Below are 13387 nucleotides of genomic sequence, written 5' to 3' on the forward strand. Positions count from 1 at the left end.
AAGGAGGAAGGGAAGGAGGAAGGGAGGGAAGAAGGGATGGAAAGAAGGAGGGAGGGAGGAAGGGATGGAAGGAAGGAGGGAGGGAGGGAAGGAAGGAGGGAGGGAGGGAAGGAAGGAGGGAGGGAGGGAAGGAAGGAGGGAGGGAGGGAGGAAGGGGAAAGCTAGCAGGCCACAATGACATGCCACATAATCTCAGGGAAAAATTTTAACATTCACACCACAGAAGACTTCAAAGAGGATACAATTCAGGAAGCCATGGAATGGCAGAATCAAAAGCACCTACAGTGAAACACTCCATATGTATTTCTCAAATACACCTATAGAAACATAAACGTATTTCTCAAAAATATTGAGATGCCATGTTTTAAATCTTTGCAGGATGTAAGGCCCACTCAATTTTTCTATTTTTATTTGAACACAAAATATTTAATTTTTTGCATGTAGAGAATAAGAGGTAATTATTAGCATGAAAAAGGAGAAAAGTATTTATAATCAACATTACGAAGAAAAGCAAAATTACAAATACCAGCCTACTCACATGAAAATCTTTAATGTTTATGTTTATGCATATCTGAGTGCTTATCATCAGGTCAAAGTGTGCAGTAAAAAAAAAAAAAAAAAGGAAAAAACGGCAGCTTAGGAAAGTTCCAGTGTTTCAAAGAAAGCGCTTTTTTTTAATGTATATACATGAAGAACATTTAGTTGTATCATAAAATAAATGCAGCACTGTAAGATAAAGGAAGACTATCATAAATGGAGTTTTGGCCTTTCCCCCCCTACAAGCTGCAACCATCTTTAACCTGCTGAACTTGATATAGGAGGTTTTTGTTTTTCTTTTTTTCTCCTATTCAGTTCACATTTCAGGCTGTTCAGCAGATGCCTGTGATTCTGGTGATTCAAATCGCTGGTGAAAGTTTGTTCTCTGTTTCCTCAATTTTTCAGGAGCTTTTCGCCATAAAATGATCTCCTAGTAAAACAAATGCAAGACATCAACAAATTAATATTCTCATATTATGCCTTAAATTTTCACCATGGAAATAATGCCCCTTCAATTTAACTATAACAAAATGAAATTCTTCCCAACAAAAGCTGTTCTCTTTGCTGAATGACCTACTTTCTTCCAATTCTAATCGTGGACCCCTCCCTCTGCCTACCCTCCTCCCCTCTCATCAGCACCTATGCACACCACCAACACCAATCAAATCTGGTGCAAGATTCTAGCTATTACTGCTTTCATAATTCCTAAAATCTGTCCTTAGTTTGCTATTTTGCCCCTATTCAAGTTCAAACCTTTGTCACTTCAACCTTAGACCCTAAAAGCACTGTTGGTAGATGGCTCTGCCTCCAGTGCCTGAAGCCCCTTTCTAACCTATCCTTCCAATCATTACCAGAGTAGTCTAAAACATTGCTTGGATTGCACTTTAGTAGTTCTCAGCACCTCTAGGATAAATCTCAAACCAGGCATTCAAGATCCTTCATAACCTTTATCCAATTTACCCACATCACTCTGTTCCGCCACCACGCAAACAGTTAACTTCCTGCTCCCAATGCACTCCAAATAAACTTGCCCTACAATTTCTCCTATATATGCTTCAAATACTTATTCCTCTGCCTATCCAAATCTTGTTCCAACCAATCCATCCTGAAATCTCTTTTAAAGTCCTAAAATTTAAAAAAAAATTCTAAATTTGCTTTACAAAGCCACGACAGGCTGTTGATGTTGGTTACCAAACATCCAACTGAATGCCTGTGGGAAGCGATGCATTCACGCAACAGGGCTACAATGTGTGACTGATTTGGGAACTGTAAAGTTTTTATCATCTATTAATCTACCTTTTTTGCGGGGGGGGGGGAAGGGGCAGAGGGAGAAAGAGAATCCCAAACAGGCTCTACACCCAGTGCAGAGTCCAATGCGGGGCTTGATCTCATGACCCTGAGATCATGACCTGAGCTGAAATCAAGAGTCAGGCACTTAACTGACTGAGCCACCCAGGCGCCCCTATAAAATCTATCTTGAGTTACAAATTACCTATGTTTAATTTTACAGCATTATGGCAATATCAGCAGAAAAGGTTTTCTCTCTTCTAAGTTATTGTCAAACTGTAAGTTTTCTGTTAATTAGCTTTTATAATTTTTCTCTTTCCACATATATGCAATGTAAGGACCTTGAGGACAAACTATGTTTATAAAAGGTAGTTTTTGTATTCTTCGCAATACTCAGTGCGGAATAATTTCTAATTTAGTTCTGAGTACTCAACTGACATTCAAATATTTATTAATCTGATTCATAATACAAAAGACCATTCCAATCAGAATCTTCATTGAAAATTCACCAAGGCTTTTGATTTTCAAATGAGAACTAGTTTTATGATAAACATTTTATATAAAAAAAGTATTAGATATGGGTCACCTCAGGTAAATTTACAACAGAATGGAAAGCCAGAATCCATCAAGTTACTGAAATCATCCAAAGTGATAACGGAAATCTACATTTGTTGATCAAGGAAAGATAGTCAAGACACTACTGAATGAAAAACCAAATTAAAGAACACACATATGATCTAAATACACATATACAAGTTTGTCTGCAAAACTAATCACAATGGCGGTGGAATTTTTGTTGACCTGTTCTTTATTGCCTGATATTTTTAACAAACAGTAGGTATTATTTTTATAAAAAAAAAAAAAAACTTCAGAAGAAAAATAAAAGCTCTGCCAAATTACAGCCCGTTCTGGAGTCCTGCAGAATGACAGGGAAGAGATCTATCACAACACTATTCCATTCACACCTACTTCCTTATCATAGAAACTCCCACGGCTCAGTACTGTAAAGCTTAGAAAAAGGAGTGCTTTCAGGTGATTTAGAACTGCCATAGAACAAAACATCAGCCTTGGTGGCACCATACCTGCTGCTTGAAGTACCTTCTGTCTTCCTCATCAACAAGGACTAGATTCAAAAAGTACCTTACTGAAAATTTTTTGTTCACATCTCTCATTGTTGGAGTTGGGTCATATCCCGCTAAAAATAGTCTTATTGGAATTGATTCACCTGAAAGAAAAGCAATTTCCATTTAATTCTAAAGATGATTAGATATGGTCACATAACATCTTTAGAACTAAGCATTATAGAGAAGACACTAACACTTTAGTTCTTCACGAGATGGCAGCCTAACAAAAAATTTATTTATTTTTTTAAAGATTTTATTTGTCAGAGAAAGAGAGAGAGAGAACAAGCAAGGGGAGCAGCAGGCAGAGGGAGAAGCAGATTCCCTGCTGAGCAAAGAGCCAGATGCAGGACTTGATCCCAGGACCCTGGGATTATGACCTGACCTGAAGGCAGACCCTTAACCGACTGAACCACCCAGCCATCCCATCATAACAAAAACTTTACACCAGGGTTTCTCAGCCTTGGCACTACTGCCATTTTGGGCCTGATAATTCTTTGTTGTGAGTAAGGTCCTATGCCCTACAGGAAGTTTTGAAGCACCCCTGGCCTCTATTCACTAGGTATCGGCAGCATTCCCCAAAGGTGGCAACCAAAAATAACTCCAGGCAACAGCAAATGTCCAGGGGATGGTAGGGGGAACAAAACCACCCCTAGATGAGAGTCTAGAGTCAGAATGCCTGGATTCAGATGACAACTCTACAACTAACTGGCTGTGGGACCTTGGCCAAGTCACTTAACCATTCTGTTTCAAGTTCCTTATCTGTGAAATGGAGAGTAGCAATAATATCCATCTTGTAGAGATTTGTAAGGACTATATGAGTTAATATACGTAAAAAGCTTAGAATAGTGCTAGCAGGTAAGTGCTGTTTTAGTAGTTTTGTTACTCCTTCATGAAGTTTTCATAATTTCTAATCATGTATATAAGTTCTTCAATACTTATTAACTAATTCATCCAAAGCAACAAATACGTTCTGAATGGTTATTCCTTTGTTACCAAAAAGACTACTATTCAGATTCTTGTGGCTTCTTCCTAAGGGTAACTATTTGCATATTCTGTTTTGAATCTTTTATATGTAATACTTTTCTTGTGCACATCCATTTCCTGAAAGATATATGACCCATTACTTTACATAAAACTTTGTGGCTGCTGAAATTTTACAAAGTAATGTTGCATAACAGGAGTGTACACACAAACACACACACACACACACGTCTTGAAGTTAGAAAGACCACGGGGCGCCTGGGTGGCTCAGTCCTTAAGCGTCTGCCTTCGGCTCAGGGCATGATCCTGGGATCGAGCCCCACATCAGGCTCCTCCGCTAGGTACCTGCTTCTCCCTCTCCCACTCCTCCTGCTTGTGTTCCCTCTCTCACTGGCTGTCTCTCTGTCAAATAAATAACATAAAATCTTTAAAAAAAAAAAAAAAAAAGACCTGGCTCCAACACCAATTCTGCAATGATTAGCTATTAAAGGAAACCAGATTATGTCACCACAAAATCTGCCTCTTTGACATAAAAATTATTTTGAGCTGAAGGCAATTAAGAAGCAGCAAAGAGCAGAAAAGGCTCCCCATCTTCTGCCTAAAGGCAGGCTATAAATTCTCCCTTTAATGAAGATAGTCCCATCAGCCCAGGGATGGCTGATCAGGAATCAGCAAATAAACCTTATTCCATTTGTTTCCTCCCTTAGATTTATTTACCTTCACACAGCTTGCCACACCTCTGGAAGCCTGCAACTACTTTCCTTTGTCCAGCTAGATCTCGAAAATTATTGTTCTTTTGAAGATGCTATATACGCTGAAAATCTAAGCCCTGTTTTGAATTATTTTTTCTTGAGGTTTTTCCCACATGATGTGCACTGCACGCATTAATAAACTTTTTTCCCCTTTATTAATCTATCCTTCTGAGAGTCCCAGCTGAAAATCTAAGATGGGTAAAGTTCTGCCTCTCCTACACTTTACCATTAACAAGTTTTTTAACCTCTTGTATCTCAGTTTAATCTGCAGAATAAGAGATACGTAGTACAATGCCTCATCTATAGTTGGCACTCAGTAAATGATAGCTACTTTTTGAAATAATTACTAACAGAGTAAGAAAAAGCCAAAGATATAATGTAAAATGATAAATACTGGGGCACCTGGCTGGCTCAGTCAGTAGAGCATGTGACTTTTTTTTTTTTTTTTACGATTTTATTTATTTGACACAGAGAGAGAGAGAGCGCGCACGCGCGCACCCGCACACAAGCAGGGAGAGTGGCAGGCAGAGAGAGGGGGAGAAGCAGGCTCCCCACTGAGCAGAGAACCTGACATTGGTCTGGATCCTGGAACCCTGGGATCATGACTTGAGCCAAAGGCAGACGCTTAACTGACTGAACCACCCAGGCACCCTGAGCAAGTGACTCTTGATCTCAGGGTTATAAATCTGAGCCCCATGTTGGGTATAGAGAGTACTCAAAAAAAAATTAAAAATCTTTAAAAAAGTAAAATTATAAATTCTGGCTTCATTATCTTGGATACTGAAGATAATAATGGAACTGCTTGTTTTCTTGGGGACAAGAAATCCCACAGAAATTAATGCTCAGCTATACAGCGCCTTGTATTCAGCATGAGAAAAAGGCTTACCAAGATAAACTATCATAACAGAAGACAATCAAAATATTACAAATTCAGAACTAAAGAAGAAATAATATATAAATGTCTCTTCTAAATACTAAATTTAAAATTTTCTTTCTTTCTTTTTTTAAAGTAGGCTCCATGCTCAGCATGGAGCCCAGTGCCAGCCTTGAACTCACAACCCTGAGATCGAGACCTGAGCTGGGATCAAGAGACAGAGGCTTAACCAACGGAGCCATCCAGGCGTCCCTAAATACTAAAATTAAAACTGAGTAAAAAATTAAACCTTATCTCAGACTAGGAAGTACTCTTACAGTTTTTTAGTATCTATACAAAGATGATCTTAAAAACACTGTTAGAATCATTTAAGAATTCACAGATACTTTTACACTGCAAAAATACTTTCAAACTAAACTGCTATGAACACTGCTGTTTGTACCACCTATCACAAAAAAGAAGTAAATGAAAAGTATGTTACCTTTTACTGGTGCACCATCCATTATTTCATATTTAGCAATTGTTTCTGTTTCTGTGGTGGTACTGGGTCCTAGCACAATAATGTAAATGACATTAAAAAAAAGAATGTAAATGACATTAAGTTAAATATTTCCAGAATATAATTTCCAACCTCGTATCTTATTTTCCAACTACATTATTTTAGTAAATTTATCTTCCCATTTTGTGAAAATCATTCTATTTCTTGATACACACCTAACATACTTATCACTTGACTGAACGTTTCACTCTCTTCTTACCAAATATATAGTTCAGAAAGTATCTTCTCCATTGAGTTCCTTCTTTCTAGTATCTACTAAAACAGAAACTAGCAATACACGTAAGAAATAACCACTGTCACGCTAGTTTTCTCTGCAACACCCAAAATGTTTTCTTTCAGAGTTAGTTAACTCTAACATGGAGAAAACATCAAACTGAGTACTGGACTGACATAGTTCTTTTAAATTTCGGTGTTCATCTTCTAAGAGATTATCTGACCCCAGACATCTGTAAAAAGTCAATGATATGAGAAATAAAAAAAGTATACCAAAACATACATTAATGATCCCAATGTTGTAAAATATATAATATGCAAAGACAATTAAACTCTGTTCTGAATGATGAGTACAGATTATTTTTTATTTAAACTTTTCTAGAATCAGCAAGATTTTTAACCAAAAAAAATGTTTAACTAATTTCCTTTTAAACAAGAAAAAAGAATCTGACATTTGATTTTAATATCTTTAAATCACTTAAACTTTTATTAGCAGGTGAAAATGGAGAATAAGAAATCACAGATGTTTCTAATTATGTTTCCAATGATAAATTCTTAAAACGTGTTGCCTAAAATTATTTTCAGCAAAAATCCAACAAATGAGACAAATTAAATCTACACACTAATTAAAATTAAAAAGCAATTATAAATAATTCTGGGGCAACTAGTCATCTGGAAAAAACTAAAGTTGAATCCGTAACAAGACAAATTCAAAGAAATTAAAAGTTTAAACAAAATCCCCAAAGTATATTATTTTAGGAGAATCAAGCACAATTACTTTTAGAACATCAGTGTGAAAAAGGCATTTCTGTGGCACAAAACCTAGAGTCTATAAAAGGAAAAACTGGTAAATTTGATTACACAAACAAAAAGAACTTCTACATGGCAAAAACCATAGTAAGCAAGGCAAACTGGGGAAATTTTTGTTGTGTTTATTTTTTTTATGTTTTTTTATTATATTATGTTAGTCACCATACAGTACATCCCTGGTTTCTGATGTAAAGTTCGATGATTCATTAGTTGCGTATAACACCCAGTGCACCATGCAATACGTGCCCTCCTTACTACCCATCACCCGCCTATCCCATTCCCCCACCCCCTCCCCTCTGAAGCCCTCAGCTTGTTTCTCAGAGTCCATAGTCTCTCATGCTTCATTCCCCCTTCTGATTACCCCCCACTTTCTTTATTCCTTTCTTCCCCTACCGATCTTCCTAGTTCTTATGTTCCATAGATGAGAGAAATCATATGATAATTGTCTTTCTCTGCTTGACTTATTTCACTTGTGGCATTATCTCCTCCAGTGGCATCCATGTTGCAGCAAATGTTGAGAACTCGTTCTTTCTGATAGCTGAGTAATATTCCATTGTATATATGGACCACAACTTCTTAATCCAGTCATCTGTTGAAGGGCATCTCGGTTCCTTCCACGATTTAGCTATTGTGGACAATGCTGCTATGAACATTGGGGTGCATATGGCCCTTCTCTTTACTACGTCTGTATCTTTGGGGTAAACACCCAGTAGTGCAATGGCTGGGTCATAGGGTAGCTCAATTTTTAACTTTTGTTAAAAGTTTTCCAGAGTGGCTATACCAACTTGTATTCCGACCAACAATGTAGGAGGGATCCCCTTTCTCCACATCCTCTCCAGCAATTGTTGTTTCTTGCCTTGTCAATTTTTGCCATTCTAACTGGCGTAAGGTGGTATCTTAGTGTAGTTTTGATTTGAATTTCCCTGATGGCTAATGATTTTGAACATTTTTTCATGTGTCTGTTAGCCATTTGTATGTCATCATTGGAAAAGTGTCTGTTCATATCTTCTGCCCATTTTATGATTTATTTGTTTCTTGCGTATTGAGTTTGAGAAGTTCTTTGTAGATCTTGGATACCAGTCTTTTATCTGTAGCATCATTTGCAAATATATTCTCCCATTCCATGGGCTGCCTCTTAGTTTTTTTGACTGTTTCCTTGACTGTGCAGAAGCTTTTTATCTTGATGAAGTCCCACAAGTTCATTTTATCTTTTGTTTCTCTTGCCTTTGAAGATGGGTCATGAAAAAGGTTGCTTTGGACAATGTCATAGAGGTTGCTGCCTACGTTCTCCTCTAGGATTTGATGGATTCCTGTCTCACATCAAGGACTTTCGTCCATTTGGAGTTTATCTTTGTGTATGGTGTGAGAGAGTGGTCAAGTTTCATTCTTTTGCATGTAGCTGTCCAATTTTCCCAGCACCATTTATTGAAGAGACTGTCTTTTTTCCACCGGATGTTTTTTCCTGCTTTATCAAAGATTAGTTGCCCAAAGAGCCGAGAGTCCATTTCTGGGTTCTCTATTCTGTTCCATTGGTCTATGTGTCTGTTTTTGTGCCAGTACCATGCTGTCTTTGTGATCACAGCTTTGTAGTACAGCTCGAAATCCGGCATTGTGACGCCCCCAGCTTTGTTTTTCCTTTTCAACAGTTCCTTGGCGATTCGGGGCCTTTTCTGTTTCCATACAAATTTAAGGACTATTTGTTCCAGTTCTTTGAAAAATGTCATTGGTATTTTGATCGAGATAGCATTGAAAGTGTAGATTGCTCTGGGTAGCACAGACATTTTAATTATGTTAATTCTTCCGATCAATGAGCATGGAATATCTTTCCATCTTTTTGTGTCTTCTTCAATGTCTTTCAAGAGTGATTTATAGCTTCTAGAATATAGGTCCTTTATGTCTCTCGTTAATTCCAAGGTAACGTATGGTTTTTGGTGCTATTGTAAATGGGATGGATTCCCTAATTTCTCTTTCTTCAGTCTCATTATTCGTGTATAGAAATGCAACTGATTTCTGAGCTTTGATTTTGTATCCCGCCACATTACTGAATTGCTCTCTAACTTCTAATAGTTTGGGAGTGGATTTTTTTGGGTTTTCCATATAGAGTATCATGTCATCTGCGAAGAGAGACAGTTTGACATCTCCTTTGCCGATTTGGATACATTTTATCCCTTTTTGTTGTCTGATTGCTGTTGCAAGGACTTCTAGTACTATGTTGAATAATAGTGGCAAGAGTGGGCATCCTTGTCATGTTCCTGATCTTAAGGGAAAGGCTTTCGGCTTTTCCCCATTGAGAATGATATTTGCTGTAGGCTTTTCATAGATGGTTTTTATGAGATTGAGGAATGTACCCTCTATCCCTACACTCTGAAGGGTTTTAATCAGGAAAGGATGCTGTATTTTGTCAAATGCTTTTTCTGCATCTATTGAGAGAATCATATGATTTTTGCATTTTTCCTTCTCGATAAAATCTAAGACACTGATAGATTTGCGAATGTTGAACCACCACTGCTTCCCAGGGATGAATCCCACTTGGTCATGATGGATAATCCTTTTAATGTACTGTTGGATTCTATTAGCCAGGATCTTGTTGAGGATTTGGGCGTCCATATTCATTAGGGAAATTGGTCTATAATTCTCCTTTTTGATGGGGTCTTTGCCTGGTTTGGGGATCAAGGTAATATTGGCCTCATAGAATGAGTTTGGTAGCTTTCCTTCTGTTTCTATTTTTAGAAATAGCTGTAGGAGAATAGGTATTATTTCTTCTTTGAATGTTTGATAGAATTCCCCAGGAAAACCGTATGGGCCTGGAGTTTTGTTTTTTGGAAGGTTGTTTATCACTGATTCAATCTCTTCATAATTAATTGGCCTGTTTAAAAAATCAGTTTCTTCCTGTTTCAGTCTTGGTAGTTTATAGGTTTCCAGGAAGGCCTCCATCTCTCCAGATTGCTTAATTTATTGGCATAAAGCTGTTGATAAAAGTTTCTAATAATCCTTCCAATTTCATTGGTGTTGGTTGTGACCTTTCCTTTTTCATTCATAATTTTATTAATTTGGGTCCTTTCTCTATTCTTTTGGATAAGCTTGCCAGTGGTCTGTCATTTTTATTAATTCTCTCAAAGAACCAGCTTCTAGTTCTGTTGATCTGCTCTACTGTACTCCTGGTTTCTAATTCATTGATTTCTGCTCTCATCTTGGTCAACTGCTTCCTCGTGCGTGGATTAGGCCTGTCCCTCTGTTGCTGTTCCAGCTTCTTGAGGTGAGAATATAAAAACTGCATTTTAGATTTTTCTATTCTTTTGAGTGAGGCTTGGATGGCTATGTATTTCCCCCTTAGGACTGCCTTTGCAGTATCCCATGCTTTGGACCGTTGTGTTTTCATTCTCGTTGGTCTCCATAAATTGTTTAAATTGATTTTTGATTTCCTGGTTTATTGAATCATTCCTGAGCAGGATGGTTCTTAGTCTCCAAGTGTTTGAGTTTCTTCCAAATTTTTCCTTGTGGTTGAGTTCCAATTTCAGAGCGTTGTGGTCTGAGCATATGCAGGGGATAATTTCAATCTTTTGGTATCGGTTGAGACCTGTTTTGTGACCCAGAACATGGTCTATTCTTGAGAATGTTCCATGGGCATTAGAATAGAATGAGTAATCTTTGGTTCTTGGGTGTAATGTTCTATATATATCTATGAGGTCCAACTCGTCGAGTATGGCATTCAAAGCCCTTGTTTCTTTGCCGATTTTCTGCATGGATGCTCTATTTCTGATAGTGGAGTGTTGAGGTCCCCTACTATTAACGTACTTTTATTTATATGTCTCTTTATTCTGGTTAAGAGTTGGCTTGTGTATCTTGCTGCTCCCCTGTTGGGGGCATATGTATTTATAATTGTCATATCCACTTGTTGGATACATCCTTTAAGAATAATATAGTGCCCTTCTCTGTCTCTAACTATAGTCTTTAGTTTAAAATCCAATCTGTCTGATAACAGAATTGCTACCCCAGCTTTCTTTTGAGGTCCATTGGCGTGAAAGATGGTATTCCATCCCTTGACTTTCAGTCCGAATGTATCTTTAGGTTCAAAATGAGTCTCTTGTAGACAGCAAATGGATGGGTCATGTCTTTTTATCCAATCTGCAACCCTGTGGCATTTTATGGGAGCATTTAGGCCATTTACATTGAGACTGATTATTGAGAGAGATGATTTTAATGATGCCATGTTGCCAGTAAAGTCTTTGTTTGTATTGGCTGTGACTTTCTGTTCTGTATCACTCTTGGGGACTTTTTACCTTTATAGAACCCCCCCTTAATATCTCCTGTAGGGCTGGTTTCATGGTTACAAAATTGGTCAATGACTGGCGATTCTGGAAGGTCTTTATTTCTGCATCAATTCTGAATGACAGCATTGCTGGATAAAGGATCCTTGGCTGCATGTTTTTCTGTGAAAGAGCTTTAAAAATGCCCCCCCAACCCTTTCTCTCATTCCAGGTCTGTGTAGACAGGTCTGACATAATTCTGATACCTTTGCCTTGGTATGTGAGAAATTTCTTTGCCCTGGCCGCTTTCTATCCTTGGATCTAATATTTGCGAATTGCACTATGACGTGACGTGGTGTAGGTTTGTCGTGGTTGAGCTTGGGAGGGGTCCTCTGCCTCTTGGACATGAATGTTTGTTTCCCTTACTAGATTAGGGAAGTTTTCAGCTACAATTTGTTCAAATATCTCTTCTAGACCTCTGTTTTTCTCCACCACCTCGGGGATGCCGATGATTCTGACATTGGAACGTTTCATTGAGTCAGTAATCTCCCATAACCTACATTCTTGAGCATGGATTTTTTTGAGTCCAGATTCTATTTTAGCTTTCTCTTCTACTAACCCATCCTGCAATTCGCTGATACGTTCTTCTGCCTCATTCATCCTGGCCGTCAGAGCCTCTAGTTTTGACTGCATTTGGCTCATAGAATTTTTAACTTCTGCCAGATTCACTTTCATTTCTGCCCTTAGAGATTCTATATTCTCATTAACATTTTTGTTAATACTTTTTTCAAGTCTACACATCATCTTGACCATTGTTACTCTGAACTCCATTTCTGATTATTTGGTTATATCCATATCCATTAGTTCTGTGGCAGAGGCCACAGACTCATTGTCTTTTCTTTGCTGGGGGGGATTTCTCCTTCTCGTCATTCTGATGAGGAGAGGTTGTGGGGTTGTCCAGAGCCCAAATTATTGACCGCAACCCAGGCCGTGCACCTTTGTTTTATAGGGATCTTAGGGATGTGGGCTTCTTGATGTTTCAGCCTGCCTTCTGGGGGAGGGGCCTGCCGCACTGATACTCAGGCAACCCTGTTTGGGTAGAGTCTCCCTGTCCCCTGCAAGGGGGGATGGGGATGGGCACCCTGTGAGCCAGTGTTTCCAGGCTTTTGTTCTCTGGTGGCTTTCCCTGGCGGTTTGCTGTGCCTCTTCTGAGAGTCAGAGCAGCAGTGGCCGAATCTCAGCCTCTGTCTCAGAACAGAGGGATCGTGGACCGTTCTCCACTGATGTTCTGGCCACTTTAACTCTGTTTCTGTTGGTGCTGCTCAAGCCTGCAGCGTCCCAGCATGTGCACCCCACACCCAGTGTCCCAGCCCTCACTTCCAGGGCCGGCGTGTCTCTCTAACAGGCGTGTCTCTCTAACACCGCCAGCCGCCAGCCGCCCCCCGTGCGCTCCCGGAGCTCCCGGTCTCAGTCTGTTTCCAGTGAGCGCACCAGAGCTCCGGTTTTCAGTCTGGTCGCACGCGTTCCCCAGCCCACGGTTTCAGTCTGCTCTCTAGCGGGTGCCGGTCCACGAGTCCGCCCACTCCGCCGTGCAGGTGGCTACCGCTTCCCGGCGCCCAAACGCAGCGGCTCCCTCCCCCTTCCGTTTATATTCCGATATCTGTGCGCAGTTTCACGGCTCCCCGCTTCGTACCTCAATACTCAGCGCTGGAGATGTTCATTTGTAGAGATCCAGATGTATCTTCCTGCGTCTCAGGCTGATTCCGTGGATGTTCAGGATGGTCTGGTACCTATCCAGCTCGACTCAGGGGACCGGCTGAAAAAGGGGTCCCCTACTCCTCCGCCATCTTAACTCCTCCCCCGTTTGTTTATTTTTAAAGACTTTATTTATTTGACAGAGAGAGCAAGCAAGAGAGCACAAGCAGGGAGACCAGTAGAGGGAAAGGGGGAAGCAGGGTGCTCAACGCGAGGCTCGATCCCAGGACCCCGGGATCATGACCCAA

At 39.5% G+C, this 13387-nt stretch overlaps 1 protein-coding gene across 2 annotated transcripts in view; it reads right to left on the bottom strand.

Moving 5' to 3' along the window:
• Window positions 1–604: 604 nt before the first annotated feature.
• VPS26A (VPS26 retromer complex component A) overlaps window positions 605–13387 on the bottom strand; it is a 34562-nt gene continuing 21779 nt past the window's right edge. For both annotated transcript variants that reach the window (XM_045783397.2, XM_045783398.2), the window contains 3 exons: window positions 6037–6105; window positions 2907–3049; window positions 605–967 (listed from right to left, as the gene is read on the bottom strand). In XM_045783397.2, the coding sequence (XP_045639353.1) occupies window positions 854–967; window positions 2907–3049; window positions 6037–6105 (326 nt within the window). In that variant the 3' untranslated portion in view covers window positions 605–853. The remainder of the gene's footprint in view (window positions 968–2906; window positions 3050–6036; window positions 6106–13387) is intronic.

This window comes from Ursus americanus, chromosome 6, assembly GCF_024610735.1.
Source record: "Ursus americanus isolate L20-20 chromosome 6, mUrsAme1.1.p, whole genome shotgun sequence".
Lineage (NCBI taxonomy): Eukaryota > Metazoa > Chordata > Mammalia > Carnivora > Ursidae > Ursus > Ursus americanus.